The sequence below is a fragment of the Vulpes vulpes genome, chromosome 5 (assembly GCF_048418805.1).
Source record: "Vulpes vulpes isolate BD-2025 chromosome 5, VulVul3, whole genome shotgun sequence".
Classification (NCBI taxonomy): Eukaryota; Metazoa; Chordata; class Mammalia; order Carnivora; family Canidae; genus Vulpes; species Vulpes vulpes.
In genome coordinates, this window is record NC_132784.1 from 118,372,804 (window position 1) to 118,396,015 (window position 23,212).

Sequence of the window (23,212 nt, forward strand, 5' to 3'; positions counted from 1 at the left end):
GACAGCTGAAAAAAAAAAAAAGGATCAAGGAAGGCTTTTATAGGATCTTCCTAGATGTTACCTTAGCACAAAGTGAAAAACTGAAGAGCCAGTGAAAACTGAAAGGAAGATCACAATGACTGTATGTTAAGGCTGGTAGGATTGATTTAAGAACAAAGAGATGACATAAATAACTTGATGGGCCAACCTAAACATTTGATTCCCATAATCTATTGAGCCTCCTTTAACTCCTCAGGTGCTATCCACAGGTTTATTCAGAGGTTACTGGTCACCGGGTCACCTTCCACTCCTGTGAGAAGCTGGAAGTTTTTCTACAGTAATTGGGAGTTTCACAGACAAACTACATTTCCTCACAGGAGCTCCTGGTTTCCCTATTAAGCAATTACCTGATTTTATTTCCTAAATTCATTACACTAGGATGCTAATATTTCTCTGTATTGGGAGAATATATGGAGACCCACCACTACTCCCCATTGGTGAATTTGCCTACTGTTAGATCAAAGGTCAAGACAACTTGACCCTTTTGATCTCCAAGGTAGATGGGAGGTCAAGCCAAGACCTTGTGAACTCAGAAAGCCAGGCTTGAGTTCTTAAACTTGACTCTCCTATGGAAAAGAGCTTCACCACCTTACTTGCTCCACCCACCTGCTCTCCTACTTTACTCCTCCTGGGATTTATTTTCCTGAGGCTTTTGAGAGTCATTCCAAAACTCCAAACATTTTAAATGTGATATCCTTTTAAGTTTTCAGTTTTTTCTTCTCTAATAGCAAAAGTTCTTTCCTATTTTTTTTTTCTTTTGGTCTCATACAAGATAACAGGAAGCTTTCAATTAAAATTTTTTATAAAGAGCTCTGGTTATTTTCAGTCACAGTGAAATGAATGCTAAGAAACATGTACCAAACGGACAAAAAAATGCCAAAAACATTGAAGGAGATCAATCAGAAAAAAATCTATTTTTTCCTCCTAAAATTATGTTCTTTCTGGCTTTGTCTCAGAAAGAAAGGATTTCTTTATGTAACAGAACACAGAGAGAATGTGCAGGCTTGTCCTACTTTCATAGAACTCTTAAATCATGTTAGGCCAGAATGCCTGCTTTTTGTATAAAATATCTCCTTGAATCTGGGTTATTTCAAATAAAGGACTTAATGAAAGCTTACAGAACTCTTCTCCCATGGAAAAAAAAATAATGAAAACATAATAAAATGCTTCCTCTGTCAGCCCCCACTAAGCCCTGAGACATGAAAATGTATTAGGATGTCACTGCATAGCTTTGAATAATAGAGGCTTGGATATACACGTAAACAGAGAATGAAATGCATAAACTGACATAAAAGCATTTATTTTGGGTGACACTATAGGAGAAAAGAAAAATCCCAAAATATCTCAATTCAGTGGCCTCAGCTTAGCTTCGAGAAGAACATGGGCTTTGACTTAGGCCTAATAAATCTCTTTCTTCAGATGTGTGTGGAAATGATACCTATCTTGCAGGTTTGCTGTAGAGATTAGAGATATTTTATAGTTTATTCATTAGGCATCTAATATGTACTAGGTGTCTTTTCTATCCGCTAAAAAGACAAGGGTAAATGAGGCATTTAAAGGCAGTAGAGTGATACACAAAGTGCCTGGAACACAAGAGTCATTCAATAAATTGAATACATTGATGTTGACATTCCAGCAAATTGTAACTCCCTACATGTAATGAATCAAGAAGTTTAGTTCATAAATTAAGGCAGTGGAAAGGAAATGGGTAAGAATTTATTCCCTCTCCTGACTGTTCTTGTCTTTCCAAGACAGCTTCCCCATAAATCTTGAGTCTCCACAATCCCCAAATCCCTCCACCCCCCCACGTGCTCAGAAGCATGCACATGAATTTGGCATACAATCACTATCACATATTAGATTTTGACAGTTTTGGCAATACTCTTGCACTGCCTTGCTGGAAAATCTAATCTAGCTGTGTGACATTTGGCAAATTCATCAATCTAAAATTTACAGTCTTCTTTTAAGTGAAGTTAGTAATATTTCTATGACTTGTGTAAACACAAGTTTACATTGCATAGTTGGTATTCATCATTCATAACATTATAATATTGTTCTCTTAGCTATGGAATAGTGTATACTTAAACTGTGAGTAGAAATTTGTATTTCTTGAGATATATTTGGTATGAAGATTCATTTTCTTTTCTTGAAAACCAAATCCATTGAATTTCGCTGTAAAAAAATATGCATTTATATCTGATCACAAAGTGTTTTACAAATTGTCTCAGAAATTCTCTTTCTAATTCTTTATTATAGCATGTGTTAGTAGGAAGTATTCGATCCAAGCATTTGTAGTCCTCTGTAAGATAGAGGTAGAAAAGTAGTCAGGCTATGGAGCCAGCTGCATGGTGTCATTTCGTTGTCTGAGCAAGCTGATTAATTGAATCCACTTCATGAGATTGTACAGTGAAGGTAATAGGAATAGAATTTAATACACTATAAAATGAAATAAATTAGTTCCATCTTTCCTTCCCCTTTTCAAATATTGCATTACCAGGATAAACCTTCAAAGCCTGTGGTTCTTCACCCCCTCTGTTTAAATCTGCATATAATGAGGTAAGGGGTAAGAACCTTTGTTCTGAAGACATGTTTGTGAGAATTAAGTTTAAAACATATCGATGGCTTGAGAAACAACAATTCACCAGGTAATAACACTCAATGCAAATAAGATTCCTAGACCTGGTGAAAGGTCTAATAGCTTTCCTCACTACTCCAGGACATGGTGTAAGAAAAGAGAAGTGCCAGTTGTAAATAATTATTGAGTGCTACAGTCACAAGTACCACTTGGAACTTTTGGAAGACAGAGATATAATTTCAGCATGGAAGATAAAATTATTATGGATTCTGTATACCTGAAATTATAGACAGAGTGGTGAATAGAACAAATTCTAGTGAGCTTCCTTTCTTTCTTTAACAAGCTCAGCAACGTGGAAAAAGGACTCTTTTTTTTAGACATTTCTATTTTAGGAGCTTCTGGATGGCTTGGTAGTTGAATGTCTGTCTTTGTCTCAGGTCGTGACCCCGGGGGTCCTGGGATCGAGTCCTGCATGGGACTCCCTGCAGGGAGCCTGCTTCTCCCTCTACCTATGTCTCTGCCTCTTTCTCTCTCTCTTGTGAATAAATAAATAGAATATTTAAATTTTTTTTCTGTTTTAAAAGTATTGACTCGTATGAATATCTTGAGATGTTTTGTTTTGTTATGTTATCTCCATAAATTGAGCAATTGACCTAAGGGTATAGATACGCTTGCTAGGTGTAAACTGTTTCTCTAGAACTGATTCCGCATTGCATCATTGTTGAGACATAAGAAGAATATAAATGCTTACCGAGCAACTGTTATTTCATGCATTGTGCTAACAATATACCTTTGTATACCAGCATTTAAAAAAAAACTCATCCGTGATGCCTGGGTGGCTCAGTGGTTGAACATCGGCCTTTAGCTCAGGGTGTGATCCTGGAGTCCTGGGATCGAGTCCTACCTGGGGCTCCCCACAGGGAGCCTGCTTCTCCCTCTGCCTATGTCTCTGCCTCTCTGTGTGTCTCTCATGAATAAATAAATAAAATCTTTTAAAAAAATAAAAAAAACCTCATTGTGTAGACTTGAAACTCATAAAATAGAAACAATTGGAAGGAAGAAAATGCAATTAAATGCGAGGGGGAACATACATCACTATTTTGGCTATTAACAAGTCTGAGGATATTAAGAAGACTTTCTGTAATGGCTGAGTTTAGAAATCCTGAGTAAACAGAGAAAATTATTTAGAATAGAAGACATTTCTTAAAGGGCTAGGACCAAATCATATTTAGACAATATCAGAAAATGCCACACATTTATGATCCCATAAAGCTGAAAAAGGTATTGTAAATAGTTCATAAATAATCTTATTATATGTCTTCATTTTACAATATGAGGAGACACAGAACAGAGATATTTAATGACCTGCCGAGTATACAGATTTCCTGGTTTTAAAATTCTACCTTAATTCCACTTTAAACTTTGCTTCGATTTAGAATGAGTAATAGGAGCTAAATAACTAATTCTGAGGTCATAGACTTTCAGGGCTAAATATACATCTTACCTCACATCAGTTCAGGCTTCCTTAGCCCCTACCAGTGACCTGGGGCATTGGTATGTAGGATTGATTAATGGAAATTTGCAAAGAAAGCTAAGTATCGATGGGAAATGTATTCACCTTATGCTTTCTTTCCTTTTTTTTTTTTTTTTTTTTTTAAGATTTATTTATTTATGAGAGAGAGAGAGGCAGAGACACAGGAGGAGGGAGAAGCAGGCTCCATACAGGGAGCCTGACGTGGGACTCGATCCCGGGTATCCAGGATCGCACCCTGGGCCAAAGGCAGGCGCTAAACCGCTGAGCCACCCAGGGATCCCCTACCTTATGTTTTTATCCCCCATACAAACTTGCCTTTTACAAAGTGCCATTCTCTCCTTCTTTCCTTTTCCACATTTTATTTCTTTTCAGCTAACTAAATAGTTAAACTAAACAGTGCGTCTAAAGAAACTTTTTGCCTACAATGGTCTCTCTTTGCCAAAAGCTGCTCAGACTGCAAGATTTCTTAGAATTCTGAGAATGAGTAAACCTTGATTTACACCACGCACAGTGAAGTATTTCAGATGCAAATAATGTTAAAAAAAAGATTTTCTTAATTCATAGTCACTTTTTACAATTATTTGGAATGTTTAAATGGTTTCCATATAGGGTCTTATACAACTATGAATATTTCAGGAAATATTTATTGCCATTTTGTCATCTAATATAAATAACCTGCATAATTGAAGTGATAGTGTATATACAGACAATAACTTCTAGCTGTGGTTTTAACACTCCAGGGTATGGAGTGCCTCGGTAAAGCAGTAACTCTTGATCTCAGGGTCATGAGTTCAAGCCCCATGTTGGATATGGAGCCTACCTAATTAAAATTTTTTTTAAATGCCTATCATGTCACGAGTAAGATGCAGAAATATAATCATGAATCAACAACTCACAGTTGCTTGCTGTCTTCTCTGCTTGCTAAGGTCCTGTATGTGGCCAAAGTAAAATAGCAAATCCTTTCATTCCAACAATATTAAATATATATGTATTATATATTTATCTATCTTGTACTTACTATCGTCAATGAAATGTTTATTTAAGCACATCATTCTCTTCCAAATAGTTTTCTTTCAAGTTGTCAGGGCAGCCTATTTTTCAACTTCTAGAGCTAGCTAGCATCATTTTAATGTTTTCCCTTAAACTCTTAAAATTTGTTGTAGGAGGGCAGCCCGTGTGGCTCAGTGGTTTAGGCTGCCTTCAGCCCAGGGCGTGATCCTGGGGACCCGGGATCGAGTCCCACGTCGGGCTCCCTGCATGGAGCCTGCTTCTCCCTCTGCCTGCGTCTCTGCCTCTCTCTCTCTCTCTGTGTCTCTCATGAATAAATAAATACAACCTTAAAAAAAAAAAAAAGAATTTCTTGTAGGAGATATGGTTGTTGGTTTTTTCAACTGAACTTTGTTCTTTGTTTTGCTTTGAGGGTTTTTTGGAACTTTGTTCTTAATTTCAAAAGAAATCCAGCATTTGCAGCATTTCCGTCTCCAAAAAAAAAAAAAAAAAACATGTTATTTTATCCATTTGTTTGTTTATTTATGTACTTATTTAGAAATATAGTTAACATAGTGTTATATTAGTTTCAGGTATACATTGCAATGATTCAATGATTCTATACATTACTTGGTGCTCATCACAAGGAGTGTAAAAATCGTATGAGAAAATACAAGGGTTTCATGAGAGATTAGAGCTCTGGACTTAAAATCAGAGGAGCTAGGTTAAAGTTATGGCTGGGCTACTTAGCCATTTGGTAAATTACTTAAAACACCGAAGGCACTGTTTTCCCACTTATAAAACTTCACAACCTTATTTTTTGTTGTGAAATAATAATTGTCCTGTTAATAGCCATGTTTTCTTAAAATGCATATCTCTAAATATATAAATCAGATGGAAGTATAAACAGACCATGTGTACAAACGTGTGCCTACAGATATGACCTACACTTGTTTTTCAAAGATGAAATATGTAATTTTTTTTCTGAGGAAAAGAGCACTGCATATCTTAATTGAGAATAAAATGCCAGAGAATGTGAAAGAAGAAAGCTGTGGAAGATAAAAATAAGTCAATTTGACAATTGTACTTAAGTTGGAGCACTTTAGCTAAAGACATAGAGGGACACAACGATTTTGTTTAATAGAATTAAATTATTCATGGTCTTTGTCAAAAAAAATGATACGACTGAGGTTTTTTTTTTTTATTTTAATGAAGAGGCTAGATTATGGTGGAAACAAAGGAATAGTTTGACTTCAATAAATATTTTAGCCCTATTAATTTGTAAGAAATCTCACTAAGCTCAAGAAGCAAAATTGAAAATATTAAGAGGTTAAGCAATTATGATTTTCAATACTATATTTCAATTTTAAATTTTATTGATTAATTCTCCGCTTAAAGGAAATCAGCATGCTTCCACTTTCTTTCTCTCTCCTCTTGGATTTCATATTCATCTTTCCTTCTGTCCTCCCTCCACTTCCGCCCTGCCTCCCTGCCTCCCTTCCTTTCTTTCTTTCATTACTAGATCCTCTATTTCCTCTGCCACAGGCTTTTAAACATTTTCAAAAAGGTACTTTTTTCCCCTACATTGATGTATTCATTCAAGGGACATATTTTTCCCCTGGCTCCTTTAAAAGTGTTTTCTATATTTTTGAAGACGCTAAAATGGGAGTTATCAGTGTATCAGCTAATCAATATTTCCCGGGAATACAGGATACTCTTTTGATCCACAGATTTACTTTTCTGTTACTTCTGATAAATACCTTTATATTTTAAATACATGTGATTTTCTGGTGTCTTAAAATTTACTTTTCCTAAAAAAAAAAAAAATTTACTTTTCCTGAGCAATCAGTTAAATTGGATCCTATTTCTCAGTTTGACATAGCTATCACTTTTTTCTAGTAAAGAAGCTCTCTGTTTTCCTTTCCTTTCTATATTATCCTAAGCCTTCCTCCCTCTATGTCAGTAATATTGATTTCTATCTCATTCGATTTTGTTCCATGGTGTTTCTAATTCATTAAGAGTTTTAAAAAGGGACTATTTGTATTTTAGCACTGTTACCCCATTTTTTATCATCTCATCTTTGAACTATGCTCTCAACATCCCTTTGATGCGGAAGAGCTTGGTTCTTGTCACACAGTCGAAGAATTAATCTCGCCTACACAGAGTGAACAAAGCAATACAAGTTTATTAAGCAGAGATACAGAGAAAGCTCTCAGGAGTGAGGGGGGTCCCCACAGGGTTGCCACTGAGGGCTTGTAGTGTGGGTCTTTTATAGGAAACTGATCAGGGAACTTGGTAACTTTCTTATCAACATCAGGGTGGATATTTAGAACAAACACGGTGGACGTGTAACCTTCCTAATAACAAACAAGGTGATTTTTTGTAAATATCATGAGCACAAACAAGGTGTTCCCTTCTCTCTGATTAATACTCCTTCATAGTATTTCCTACATCTGGGATTTCTGTGATTACTTAGTGGCCATTAAAGGGGGATACTGCCTAACACTGAGGAGCTGGGGAGCCAGGTTTATTTTTTGTTTTCACTGTTTTATCTCTGTTTTCTTGGGGTGGGTAGGAGCTTGACTCTGGGGCCTTTCCCCTATCTTTCCCTGACTAGTCCCATCTGCCCCTAACTCATTCTTACATCACCTTCATCCCTTCCTCTTCTTTCTTCTTTTTTTTTCTGTTTTACTATTCAAAGTACCAGATACTATTCAGAATTTTGATTCATTAATTTTATCCACTATTTTTCTCTTCTTTACCTCATTAATTTTAGTGTATATGTCTATTATTTCCTTCTTTACACTTTCTTTTGTTCTACTTTATTCTTTTTCTAACTCTTGGGGTTGGAAGTTTAAATTTCTTATATTAAAAAAAATTTTTTTTAAGATTTTATTTATTTGACAGAGAAGGAGAGAGAACACAAGCAGGGAGGTGATAGGCAGAGGGAGAGGGAGCAGCAGACTCCCCACGGAGCAGGGAACCCAATGTAGGACTTGATCCCAGGACCCTGAGATCATGACCTGATCTGAAGGCAGACACTTAACTGACTGAGCCACCCAGGTGCCCCTAAAATTATTTGTAGAACATTAATGCATATGTGGAGTTTTTTTTTAATCATTGTTTTAAATTATATAGGTGTGTAAGGCTATTGATTTTCTTCCCAGCATTACTTTAGCTCTCACAGATTCTGATACATAGTATTTTCATTATCACCATTTTTCAGAACTTCCATATTTTCTCATTGTATTTCACCATTTGCCCAAGAATTATTTAATTAAAGCCTATTTGTGTGTGATCAATGTTTATAATAGCATCATTTTATAGAACTTACTGCTATCTTCTTTGTAACTGTATGGGTGAGTTTGGGGAATGATCCGTATGTAATTGAGAAAAAGATCTATTATCAGGGTGTGGTATTTAATTAATATACATGAGATCTGTTTTATTGATTATAATATCTCAATATTCTGTGTCTTTACTTATTTTGATCTACTTGCCCTATCTTGTAAAACAAATGTTTTGTAAGTCTTTTACTGTTATTCTCATTAATCTCCAGGAAAGAAATACATCAAAACATGTCCCCAAAATATCACAAAGTTTAATCAAAAGGATTAAATAATTACCATCTCATATTTTCATAGTTTTGCACAAAATGCTTTTATTACTTTAGTCTCCTCTCAAATATGATCAACTATAGTCTATATTCTATATAATGTTTACATGCATGCGTGAGATCAGAATTATTTTTTAAATATACTGAGATATTATTTACCTTTTCACTGTGTTGACATTTACATTGATAATGCAAAAGCAATGATGCAATAAACTGCTGGGGACCTAGCACAAAGCAAGGCATATTACCAGTTACTGTATTTATCTATTTTTAACTGGCATTCACTTATAAGGAAAATGCCGGTTTCACTCAAGACTGTCCTTAATGAGGAAGTTTAAATTATTGTTTTTAAACCTACACCCTAAGCACATGTCTTTCTACATCACATCACACAATTCTGTGAGATGAAATGGAAATATACATAAAGCACTATGCTGCCTGCCAAATTATGATAGTTGACTTGAGGAAACCTGTCTGTGCCTTTTTTTGAGTCACAAACTGAACTAGCCTTTTTAATAGGAAATGTAATTTTTGCTAAAAAAGAATAACAGTGGACAAATGCTACTTATTCTCAAAAATTAACAAAGTGAGTTTGTCACTTTAAGAAAAACAAGCGATGATAGTTTTCAGTGATAAAATTCAGCTTTTGGGAAGCCTGGTGGTTCAGTGGTTTAGCACCGCCTTCGGCCCAGGGCGTGATCCTGGAGACCTGTGTTCAAGTCCCACATTGGGCTCCCTGCATGGAGCCTGCTTCTCCCTCTGCCTATGTCTCTTCCTCTCACTCTCTCTCTGTGTCTCTCATGAATAAATAAATTCAAAAAAATCTTTTAAAAAATTCAACTTTTAATTAAAAATAGAACTTTAGAAAACTTGTATCTGCCTTCCTGAGCTTAGAGGCTTCTCAATATTCAAAGACCTTTCTGATGATATTGGTAGTGATATTAACACATGTGTTTTAAATATTTTATGAAATGGGTCAACAAGACCTGCATAACCCAGTGAACGAGTATTTTCCAAAATGAACAATATGCTGTTACCAAGTCAGGCATGGTTAAAAGAGCCGTTCTAAATGCAAGATAAAATAATTCAGGATAGATTGCTGTATTTTAAAGCAATCATTCAAAAAGTCCATTGATATGATTTCAGATTCCATATTTCCTTTAATCTGTAAGAAATTACCTCTTGTCAAATTTTAATAATCTAACATTATCTAAAGAGGATATTAAAATACTTCTCCCTTTTCCAACTATTTGTATGAGTTAGACATTTTTCATATATTTCAACTAAAACAACATATTGAATTGGATTTAATAGAAACAGATATGAGAATCCAGCTGTCTTTTATTAAGAAAAACATTAATGAAATTTGGAAAAAATAAGAAATGGTATTCCTCACTATATGTTTTTGTTTTGGAAAATATGGTTATTTTTCATTAAAATATTTACTTATTACTGTTATTTTAATGGAATCAATAAATATTTTAAAATATCTCATTTTTCATTTTAATTAGAAATGTTAAATTTTAAAAAAAAGAAATGTTAAATTTCTAATATTGGTAGCTATAATACACACAATGGTTCTTTGAGGACCATTCGTTTTTTTGGAGTGTAAAGAGGTCTGAAACCAAGATGTTTGAGAACAAGTGATCTATCTCCAAACTTAAAAATCTTCAGTAGTTTCCTATTGTTCTAAGTATAAAAACCAAATTGTTAACATGATGCCATTTAACAATATGTAATAATCACAAGAATATACATTTAATTCCTCAGTCTCACGATGTTCCCTCCTGTGCACACACTGTTCCTTCTCTGTAGCATGTTCTTAATCCATTTCAACTACTTAACTCTTTCTCAATTTTCTGGTTTCAGCTCAAGTAGTTATTCCTCAGGCTCTCTTGGAGCTATGCTCTTGTATTTCATTACCTTTTTTCTTTTTCTAATTTTGCATTTATGGATGAAAATAATTCATTAAGGCTTTCTTCCCAATAGGTGGAAAGACCATAAAACCAATTAGCATGTGTGTTTTGGCTCACCATGATAGCCATTCTTCCTAACAGAGTGCTTATCATAGGGCAGGGTGGGAAATAAAATATTTGTTGGTGATTGAATATATGGATGCATATATGAATTGACAGAGGAAAGGACAAATCATTCAAGAACAGGACCTAACATGAATAGCTTCTTCAGTTATACAAAGATCCAAGATAAACACTTGAAAGAAATACTTTGGATTCCTTTAGGTCACTCATTGTATGTTCCCTGGTGCAATTTCATTACTACACATTCCTTTGGCTACTTCTTTTATAAAGAGGTACGGATATATGTCTTCTTATAGTCTCATCTATTTCCTTTTTTGCCCTAATAATCTACAGTTAAGTAATACTTATCTACTCGCATTTCCTCCATACCTCCCTGTTCACTAGTTTGTTGTTATACTAACACACTTTGTTGTAAGTGTGTAATTTATCAGTCTCCGTAAGAGGTCTTACACTCCTTAAGGGCTCGGACTATACTTTATTCATCTGTGTATCCACAGGATGGAGTAAGGTGTTTAGTACTTGATAAACACTCAACAAATGTATATATGAATGAATTATTGAACTACACATTTAATATATGGCATTTAATATTCCATAATATTTTCATTAAATTCTTCCAGTCAAAACTCAGGTAATGGGAGAAATCAAGATTGCACTGAAGAAGGAAATGAAGACAGATGGTGAACAACTAATAGTTGAGATTCTCCAGTGCAGAAATATCACCTACAAATTTAAATCTCCTGACCACTTGCCAGGTATCTAATTTTATGATAATGAGCAGTGTAATATATCTAGGAATTCTGTAGGAATGTGTCTTAAATAATCTGGAAAAGGCAAAGTAATATTTGGGCTGTATGGCAAATGTATCAGAAAAATGGAAAATAAGAATTAATCTCTCTTATATAAAACAAGTTGATAATTTACTAGTTTTTACCGAACTTTTCTTAACACTCAAACTAGAGGAATGTATTTACCATACAATAGGAAAACCGAGTTGCTAAGAAAAATGATGTATCTCTGAATCATTTATGTTGTCTGAAACAAATTGAAGATAGTCTGCTTGCTTTGTGTAAAATATAGAGGAGCTCTCAGTGGACACTTATAATTCTTTGAATAGGAAATTGTATGAGTGATGGACACTTTACAAGCTGAATTCTTGTTTTCAGATTTATATGTAAAAATATATGTGATGAACATCTCTACCCAGAAAAAGGTGATTAAGAAAAAAACGAGAGTGTGCCGACATGATAGAGAGCCTTCATTCAATGAAACGTTTAGATTCAGCCTTAGTCCTGCTGGGCATTCGCTTCAGGTAACTCCATCTTATACTGCTACTGTTTTAAATTTTTTGATCATACAGTATGTATTTTCCATTCAGTTGTTTAATATGTGCGTACTGATCGTACAGTATGAGACATTTTACAAGTTAAATAATTCTGAGGGGTATCTCTCCAGTGGCCCTTAGAATTGTACAGCCCAGGGACACCTGGGTGGCTCAGTGGTTTGGCGCCTGCCTCCGGCCTAGAGCATGATCCTGGAGTCCTGGGATCGAGTCCCACATTGGGGTCCCTGCATGGAGCCTGCTTCTCCCTCTGCCTGTGTCTCTGCCTCTCTCTCTCTCTCTCTCTCTCTCTTTCTCTATCTCTGTCTCTCATGAATATATAAAATCCTAAAAAAAAAAGAAGAAGAAGAATTCCACAGACCACCCACCCATCCAATTAGCTTCCAGTCTTCTAAGTCTACTCAGTTTATTCTGTATAGATTTATTTCCATGCATACTGCCACTAATCCTCTTTGAGTCCTCAATTTTATTACTCAGATCATTTTAGCAGTCTACCTGGCCTCCTTGCCATCAGTGTCTTGCCCTCTTCATCCATTCCATCACACAGAGGGCAGAGGTTATCTTTTAAAAACACTGGCTAGAAGGGTGGGAAGATGGGTGAAATAGGTGAAGGTAGTGAGAGTATGCTTAATGTGATGAGCACTGAACAATGTCTAGAATTGCTGAATCATGTTGCACACCTGAAACTAATACAACCCCATGTTAAGTATACTCGAATTAAAAGTAGGTAGATAGATGGTAGGTGGATAGATAACAACACTGGTTAGTAGGTTCCATTAAAGCCCTCCAGGGACCCACCAATATCCCGACTCATTCATAGTCCTCTCAGGTGAGCTCAAATTGTATTGATTTAATTTCGTCTCCTTGTATCCCTCCCAACACACTCTGTACTCCAGAAACACCACAGTCTTTTCAAATCAGGTGAAGCCTCCAATGTTTTGCTGCTATTTCCCTTCTCCTTCAATATTTTCTTCATCTCTTTCTACCCATCTCACTAGCCCACAGTGTTCCAATGTAAACTCTGCCCTTTACTGATGACCCTAGCTGCAATCCGTCATGCCTTATTCACATGACATTTTGCTTATCTGATTAGGCTACCAATCCTAATCTGTGCTTACAATAATGTATATACTGACCTCTCACTGCTTCTGTATCAGCTGCTTCTCTAGGGCAAGGCCTGGCTTTCATTGTTCTGTGTTCTACAGCCTCATACAATGTTGGCACACAGTGTGCCTTCAGTAGATGGACGGACAAGGAATGAAAGAGGAGAAAGGAGGTGGGAGGAAAGAGATGGAAAAAATATGGGAAGAGAAACAGCATCTATCATATGGGCACTTAAAGGCCCACACTAAAGACAAATATAAGAAATATTGTAGGGATGCCTGGGTGGCTCAGCAGTTGAGAGCCTTTGGCCCATGGTGTGATCCTGGAGACCCGGGATCGAGTCCCACATTGGGCTCCCTGCATAGAGCCTGCCTGCTTCTCCCTCTGCCTGTGTCTCTTCCTCTCTCTCTGTGTGTGTTTCTCATGAATAAATAAATTAATTAAATCTTTTTTTAAAAAAAAGAAATATTGCAAAGCTAAAACTGCAGTGAGAGTACTGACAGACATTATGGCAGAAAGAAGTTTTTCAGAAAAGTAAAGGATATCTTCCAATCTGTGTGGACAAATGTGTCACACATAGAAATTAAGTAGTTAGAGAGGGGATCTCGAGGGAGAAAGATCACAAGTTTGTTTCAGATGTGATAAATTTGATAAGAAAACAGGCTCTAAGTGAAAATACATAATGCCATATGAAATCTCAAAACTACAGTGCAGAAGAAATAATTGTAACTAGAAATGTAGATTTTGAAGTCAGAAACATAAAAGTAAACTTTTAGCCAATAACGAAGATGAATTCTCTAAAGGAGATTCTGAAAAGAGAGAGAGTGAGAGAGAATTGTCAAGGCTTAATGGTTAGCAGCACTAATGCTCTCCACCTTCCTTTCAACTCATCTCTAAAAGAGAAAAAAAATGTCTTGAATTTGAGATTCTATGGCATTTCAACTAATATAAGTTCTACATATGACAAGAAATCACTTTGAAAGTGCATACCATAGTAAAATCACCAGTAAATGAAATGTTAAATAAAGTTAATGTTGCATTTTATCTGCCTTGTAAGCTTTTACTCAGCACTCAAATAATTTCATATTTGAGTTAATATTTCATAAACTAGTAGAAACCTTACCTAGGCTTTCATTCCTGTAAGCATAAACTTAGTCACAATTAGCTGCTAATACGTGTCTTATCTAAAATTCTCATATCCTCCAGGATGTGTCTTTTCCTTTGGGAAATGCTGATGTGGCTTAATTAATATTATGCACATCTTTTCAGAACATCTTGAGGATTAGTTTTCAAGTATATCTACTACTTCCTCACACCCTTTCTTGTCTTTGTTATTTCTTTGATGAGAAAACATCCTTAAAAATGGTTGAAAAAATATATGCAAGTATATATTTTTGGCTATTTTTTTTCCAGATTTTACTTTTCTCTAATGGAGGGAAGTTTATGAAAAAGACCTTGATCGGTGAAGCCTGTATCTGGCTTGACAAAGTGGATCTCAGAAAAAGAATAGTCAACTGGCACAAACTTTTGGTCAGTGCTACTCAAACCCACTGAAGAAATGTGTCTGCTCAGGGCATAGAAACAGCTCTAAATAATTGCAAATCAAGACTCTGGTTGGATACTATTCTACAATGATCTTATGGGTAGACGTGGGAGGAGGATCAATAGGCAGAAACATACTGCAAGCTTTGTGAATGTTTTGTTGTGGAATACAGAAAAAAAACTCAAGCGAAAAAGTTCTTCTATTGGAGAGCAAAAGGAGGAGCTTCGAGTCCTTGGATTGCTGCAAGAAAAACAGTGAGAGCTATTTTGATTATTTAATGCACACATCTGTGAGCAGAGTTGAACTATAGTGAAAGGCAGCTGCTCGAATATTAATATGGTTTCTAATGCAAGACAAAGTTAATCATTTATGCAAAAGAACTTGGTGGAAAGAAAAGAACTGATGTAACAAATCTCAGTTTTCAGAAGTCTAAAAATCCTTCTTCTTCATCTTATTTTCTCAGCCAACTCACTGTTTTTAAATTCTGACACAGGATACAACGAGAGTATGTGTTTAAGCCTAGACATGAGGTGGTTGTGTTCAGAGGGAAAGGGTACTGGAGATGGAGAAATGATGGCTTTTAGATTTTCCTCTGCCTAAATGTTATAAGAGTGAACAATGCCAACTTTGGAATTCACGTTGTGAAAGCACATTTGTCATTTGTATAATTTGAAATGATGTAGAGTGAAGATAATACTGAGTAGAAATGGAATTACATTTATCTAGAAATGAAGCCATGATTGGCTAACAAAGAATGTTGCCCCACAAAACTATTGGAACCTTGGCTGAAAATATCAAACTCTCCTTAACTTACCATTAAGCCAATACATTTTCAACATACATACTGAAGAACATAGATTAAAATGGAAAGTTCTAAGATGCACGATAAGTTGTTCTTTGTGGAATTGCAAATATATGTTATTCCACATATTTCTTTTCTCTTGGGTGAAGTGTTGAAAGAGAGAAATTTATCCTCGGGCACACAGATCATAGGAATCTGTGACATGGATAAATTAACTTGGCGTCATTTCCTTCTCTTCCATAATACTTTTTTTTTTCCTTTACTGCATCAACCAATTATATAATGAAAACCCTGACACCAAACTCAAGTTCTTTAGAGTGCTCTATTTGCCTCTGTTAGTGACAATATTGCAGTGATCCAATTCATCAATATGAGGAAAATAAGTGAAAAGTCAACATTATATTGAGAATGATATATAATGAGCTATTTTATTAATATAGAATAAAAAGACCAATATCTAAGTCATGAAAATGAGACATCCTCTTCTTCATCAAGCAACAGTAAAGACAAAGGAAGTAACATGGAGTTGTAAGAAATGCAGTCAGCTGGGATGAAAAGCCTGGCTTCTGTCTTGGTCCTGCCACTGACTAATTGTGTCACCTTGCACATGTCACTGAAAGTCACTTTTCCCCAGTGTTCTTATTTGTAGGATGAAAATAATTATGTATTCCTAGCCTTCCCAATGGAATGTTGGGATGATCAAGCCAAGTGAACTGTGAGGGAAAAAAGAAAGCACATCTCCAGATATAGTTTTATACATAAAGTGAGGAATAATTATTATGCAGCTTTTTATTTCTCAAATTTTATATGCAAAGACATCCTCCATGTTGATGGTAAGCATTGACTTGGATAAAAGTAGTGTATTAGCTTCAAAAGTAATTTTTTCTTTAAAATGCAAACTTGTGTTGAACCTGAGAAAAGGTGAAGAATTAAATCAAAATGATTTGCAGATTGGGGTATGATAAATGAAATGAATCATACCGATCTTATACTATTCCCATATCCTACCCCAAAATAAACTGCTTCTGAGTTTAAGCTGCCTCTTTATTCAAAGATAAGATTTTAGTGGGTTTAGACAAATCATCTCAATATGTTACTTGGATATTGAATTTTCTCATTTTTCAAGAAAACATACTTTAAATTTGAGAGGAATTGATTAAATGTAAAACATGAAAAATAAAACAATTTCTAATAAATTCCAGGCTATATATCTTTATTACACTCATAAAAAAATACAAATTCACTCTTCCCCAATCCAAGGAAGAAAACAGTCACTTTTCTTCCCTCTGTGTTTTTAATCTGTCCTGCCTGACAATGCAGTGTCATTTACCACTGATACCGCTCTAAAATGAGCATGCAGGGAGGGTATCGCTGAAGATTTGATACTGCTAGGATTTTATTTTTAGAGACAACTAGATCTGCTGATGGTTGCTATGGATATTTCCAGCAGAAGTTAGCACTTTAGGGAGTTTGTAATCATCACTCATAGTTGGGGAAGGGAAGGATTCAGGAAGATCTCTTTCCGACATAAAAAGGTTCCGCTATCTGCCCTTAAAAGGAAAGTGGCTCACCTTAGGCCTCTTCTGCAACCACTTACATCCAGAGGTTGTATGACCAGTAAGCTTTACTTCATTCCAGTTGCCGTTTCTTTTGGAATAACACAAATGAGGTGCCACCAAAACAAAGATCATCCCTTGGTAGCTATTTGATCTGAAGGGGTAGGAGTCTTTCCATTATAGGTGCCCCTTTGTTCCAAGGAACTAGTGATGGGGCCAGGTCAATCAAGAGAGCTAATGACAGGGCTTCTTTTCGTGCACCAGCATCCCCCTTCAGAAAGCATAAGATCCTGCCAAAGTGTGCCAAGTTTGCAGCTGACCAGAATCCTAAATTGTACTGGAATTATTCTATGCAACACTGATCCTTGAACAAATGCATTTCTTCTGAGTGATGTCGATTACCCTTCTTACAACAAAACCGTTTCTTTTTTAATTGCAAATAGGGCTCTTGGCGTTTTTTACTTTTTTGTATATATCACAGCACATAATTTTACTTTTTATTTTATTTTATTTTATTTTTTGGAATCAGTTTTTTTTTAATCCTACTGATGACAAAGTTTGTAATCTCTAATATGTGACCAGTTCAACTGCAACACCTATTATCTTGAAAAGCATCTTAATTTTTCCCACAACTTCATTGAGTCATCAGAGACTGGAGTTGCTTCTTGGTTTCAAATCTGGTTCTAAGGAAACTTTTAGCTGTAGAAACAAAAGCACAGAGTGAATTTTTACAAAAGATGGGGATTTATAGAATGGTCATTACAGACATAGATAATAGTATACGCAAGAAGTTGGTGTTTCCCCTGTTTTTACTTATGATTAAGAACATTTTTGGTGACTTTGTACTCTTTATTTACCATTTCTGTTTAAAAAAACAGTATCCAAGACTAAGGAGCAGTAATGGTCTTTGTTCCTTAATGTGCCCATACTGTAATTAATCATACAAATAAATGCATATTTTCAGCATATCAGTGGAATTAGTTTTGTGGATCACACACATTAAAATAGTCATACTGTGGGAATATTATAGCTGGTAACCAGCTGATATTGATTCTTACTATAGGAATGGTTGTGATGGTAGTGGTGATAGTGGTAGTGACACTAGGTCGGTGGTCATGTGAAGTAAAATAAAATTATATACCCTCTTGTGCCCAATTTATTAGAAATTATTTGATCGATGTTTCATTTCATTAAGATATCATAAAGATGTTTATAGTATTTTTTTACTTTATTATTTAAATCATAACTAACAATATTTTTAAAAACTTATTTTCATTGCTAATAATGTCTAATATTCCAAAAGCAGCCAACTACAGCTATATATATGTTTATAACTCTACATGTGACAGAGTGAGTTTCCGTCTTTTTGAGCTTGAGATGGAAGTGAAAGAAAGCTCGATGAATAATTATGAGCCGTCTCTTTAATAATTACTTGCCTTGATGTAATACAAAAATGAATGAGTGAAATAGATATTCTCATTGAATATGACACATTGATGTTTTCTGTATGTTCCATGTTGTTGTCATTATTAAATATACCCACCCATTAAGTCAAAATCATTTAATCAAATGATTCCTTATCTGATATGTAGATTGAAAGCATTTTCTTAAATGGTTACCCTGTACATAACTATACATTTGGTAAAATAGACAAAGTTGAAATATTAATTTCATTTGGCATTCAGCATGTGAATCTGATTATCGTCTGATTGTGTCTGTATATTTGTTGGTGATGTGCTCAGGTGCTCCCACTACTACTTAATGTGTGTGCTAATATCTTAACAAAAACACATCTGATATTAATGGAAGAAAAACCTCTTGTCTGAAAAAGTAAAAATCTAATAAAATTGATTTCAAAATAAAAAATAAAGTACTTGGAGATATGTCTTGTTTCTAACTACATGTTGCATGCCGTGTTGGTGATTTGCTAATGTTTTCTTTTCTGTTCTACCCAAATCTCTCTGGAAAATCTAATGAACAAATACAAATTCTTGGGCTAAAGGTTGTATAAATTGAACTGAAATACATGAAATTGTACTAAAAATGCTTGTAAATCTGTCTTGAGTTTTACTCTATGTAAAAATATGTCTTGGTTTTGTGATTGTATACAAGATGTATCTTGATAACTTATGCAGATCGTGCTGTATAAAAAGGCTGTTGCCTCAGCCTTACTAATAAATACTGAAAATGTCAAGTTTGACTTCTTGTGTTTACCAACCTGATAAATTGATACTTCATTATAGAAATAGAACTTCTCATAACATCTTCTCTAAACATTATATCGTAAATACATATTCATTCACCCAGTTTAAAAAACAAATTTTAAGCCCAGCACAGATACAGAAAACAGAATTAAGTTAATTTATTATTTAACAAATTATTATATGTCAGACACTCTTGTAACCACCCCCCCCCCCAGGTCAAGAAATTAAAGTTTGCCAGTCATCTCATAAGACCTCCATTTCACCCCTCCTTCTCCCAACACCCTCCCAAACCCTAAATATAACTACCACCTGAATATATATATATACGATAGTTATTTCCTGGGTTATCATCACTGACATCTACCTGCCTTAGTCAACAAATACTCGAGTGATTTTGCTGTGTTATTTTTAAAATGTTTTCTCTTTCCTAAACTACATATTCTCCCCCAGCCCTTCTTTTTTCAGTGACTCTTACTTTTTGAAGAAACCTGGTCTTTCCACTAAATCAGGTCTTTGCTGATTGCTTATTTACAGTGTAGTTAACAAGTTCCTCTCTCTCTGTATTGCCTGTGACTTGGTCTTTTGCTCTAAGATTTGACATGATTCTGGTTCAAGCTCAAAAGCTGGCATTTTATTCTTCTATTGGGAGATATATAATGACTGACTGTCTTTTATGTTGTCTTGTTTACAGCCACTGGTGCTCAATGGGTAGTATAGATCTATTAATTAATGAAATATTACAGAATGGTAATATTCTAATTCAATCATAATTTATTCTTGGAATACTTTTTAAAAGATAATCTTCTCTCAACCAGTATTCGATTACCCAGTAGTATAGTTTGTATAGGAAAGTTAGGTAAAAGGCATAAAAGGTTGGACAATTTTCCTTTACTTACCGTTTTTCAAAATAGGAAATGGTTCCCTATCATCCTCCAAAGATGACTAATAATCTTTTGTTTTTATTTTTATTATCATTGGTAACAACTCAAGGATGAAAACAAATTTGGTAGGTTTTTTTGTCTTTTTTTAAACTTTTTTTGTTTCAAGTTTTTATTGAAATTCTAGAATTCTGGTTAGTTAACATACAGTATAATATTGGTTTCAGGAGTAGAATTTAGTGATTGAAAATTTGATATGCTTTAATTCATTGAAACCATTATTAATGGTCAAATTTACCTTTCTTAATGTGTTGGGGACATCCTTGAGTGAACTTACGTGTTTCTTATATTCTTTGATAACTTCCTCTCTATGGCAAGGAAGTTATATATCATTTCCTTAACTTCAAAACAATATAGGAGATTTATTTAACTTGAATTCTTATTTTCCTATTTATCTCTATAAAAATAACCAAATTTAGGAATGCATTAACACTGATTGATCAACTTTTATCTGATATGCTATTGCTTCTTGGCCTTTTGGCTAAGAGCAAGTGTAGTAGTATCAAGTGTAGTATCTAATATGGTAAAGTTTTAAGAGCATTCTTATCCATAAAGAAATAGATAAGAAAAGTCAATGGTATCTTGAATTATTTTTTTGAAGATAATGCCAGATCTAAAAGGTTGTAATTAGATGATGACTAATGATTTCTCTGTTTATTATCTAGGCATTTAAGAGCTGAAAAATCCCCACATCTATAGTTTATAGCTTCCATAGGAAATTGAGCCAAAATAGTTTTCTATAAAAAAGTAATAATAAAATTATGATGGCAAAATGTTGAAATCTTTTCTCTCTGTTTAAATGACAATTCCAAAAAAGTAAGTTTATTTTTAAAATTTTATTTTTTATTTTATATCACTTTTTTATTTTATTATTTGTAAAAATTAAGAATTATTTCCATGGATTATGCAATAAAAAATGACCTTCCAACAATTTGATCCTTTGAAAAAAAGTTCAATAAAATTAACAAATGTGGCAATCAAAGGAGAAAGATGTCCAAGTTACCGTTATCAGGAAGGAAAAATTAATATATACACCAAGATCCAAAGATCTGATAATGTATGAAAATGAAAATGATAAGAATCATGACCAAGCTGAATTATCCCAGTTACACAAGATTGTTTCAATGTTGGAAAATGAATTAATGAAATCTAGTACATTTGTACTAAGGTACAAAAATCATAAGATTCTGGGTAATATTTGATAAAATTAAAAATCCATTCATAATAAAAAGCTTTATAGCAGACTTGGAATGGAAGAGTACTTTTTAAATCTGCTGAATATTATTCACCAAAAACAAACAAATAAACAAATCTTGCTGGTAAAAGGACAGAAGGCTCTTCCTTTGAGATCGGAAACAAAGCATATATGCTTATAGTCACCATTCTCTTCAACATCTTTACCAGAGTTTCTAGCCATTGTGTTAAAGCAAGAGAAGAAAAATACAAGTAAAGGAGTAAGAAATGGGAAAGAAGAAAAGAACTATAATTATTTGTAAATTACACATCTTTGTGTGCAGAAAATACAAAAAAATTAACAATTTGTTTTCAAATATGTAAGAGAATTTGTCAAGCTTACTAACTATAAAAACTTCACAGAAATAAATTTCTTCTCTTTGAACAAGAAATCACCAGAAAATGAAAATTTCAAGAAATGAGTTTTACTGGTATCAAAAGTATCAAATCCCTAAGAACAAATTAACAAAGAAATTCAAGACTTCTACAAATAAAATAATAAAAATTTTTAAAGATACTAAATAAGAGCTGAATACAACATTCATTGATTGAAAAACTGAATATAGTAATGGTAAGCAGTTCTTCCCAAAACACAAATCCATGGAGTCAATGCAATTAAGTTTTTTAAATGTGTAAGGGATTTGATAAACTGATTATAAAATATATGTTGAAGTAACATAGGGCCAAGGAAGAGCTCACTGAAAAAGCAAGAACTAGATACAAGAATATTTTTAACAGATACTAAGACTTATTATAAAGGTATAAAAATTAAGAATATAGGGCTGTTGCAGTTTAAATTGAATGATGGAACAAAATGGTCCATAAATGATCACTATACATACAATAGAGGAGATAAAGCAGGTCTGCAAAAAACCATGAACTTGCAATAAATAGTAAGAGTCAATGGAGCCACTTGGAAAAAATAAAAATAAATGATTTTAGACCCTGTCTCTCACAATTTGCAAAGATAGAAATCTATGTAAATTAAAGACTTAAATGTGAAAGACAAATCTATAAAAAATATAGAGGGTAATATAGGAAAATAACTTCATAAACTTGAGAGGAAAAGATTTCTTAAACAAGGCACACTATTCAGAAGGAAAATAAGGTAAATACTACTACGTATAAAGACTTCTGTTCCTCAGATACCATAAAGAAATGAATAAGAACAGTCAAAAAATTAGAAAAGATATCTGATGTAAAAAAAAAAAAAAAACAGAAAAAGGCTAGTGTCAAAAATATGTAACACAAATCCGAAGTAAAAGAAAAGCAGCAAAATAGAAATACAGGAAAAACACTTCAACAGATACTTGAAGTGAGAAGAAATCCAAATGGTTAAGAAACATATAAGGAGATCTTCAAGCTCATCAGTTTCCAGGGTAATTCCATTTAAATTACAGTGATATAATATGCACATACATAAGGAAAAATTTAGTCTGAGAAAGCCAAATGTTGGAAATGGAATTCTCATTAAGTATAAAATGGTAGAAGTATAAAAATCGTCACAACCATTTTAAAAATAGCTAGAAATTACCTTGTATGTTGAAGATTTCCATACCTTGCCACTTAAGAATTGCACTTCTAGATACAAACATCAGAAAAACTCTTGAACTTGTAGGTCTGGAGATATTTTCAAGTGTTTTGGGTGGCTATTTAGCCAGTATGTACTAACTGTGTACAGATAAATTTATTTCTGGTTG

General features: G+C 34.2%; 1 protein-coding gene across 6 annotated transcripts in view; it reads left to right on the forward strand.

Annotated features, from left to right (window-relative positions):
* The window catches only part of PCLO (piccolo presynaptic cytomatrix protein), a 383,872-nt gene extending 364,541 nt beyond the window's left edge, over positions 1-19,331 (forward strand). For all 6 annotated transcript variants that reach the window (XM_072759800.1, XM_072759802.1, XM_072759803.1 and 3 more), the window contains 3 exons: positions 11,411-11,545; positions 11,957-12,102; positions 14,650-19,331. In XM_072759800.1, coding sequence (XP_072615901.1) covers positions 11,411-11,545; positions 11,957-12,102; positions 14,650-14,790 — 422 coding nt within the window. In that variant the 3' untranslated portion in view covers positions 14,791-19,331. The remainder of the gene's footprint in view (positions 1-11,410; positions 11,546-11,956; positions 12,103-14,649) is intronic.
* Positions 19,332-23,212: the final 3,881 nt, after the last annotated feature.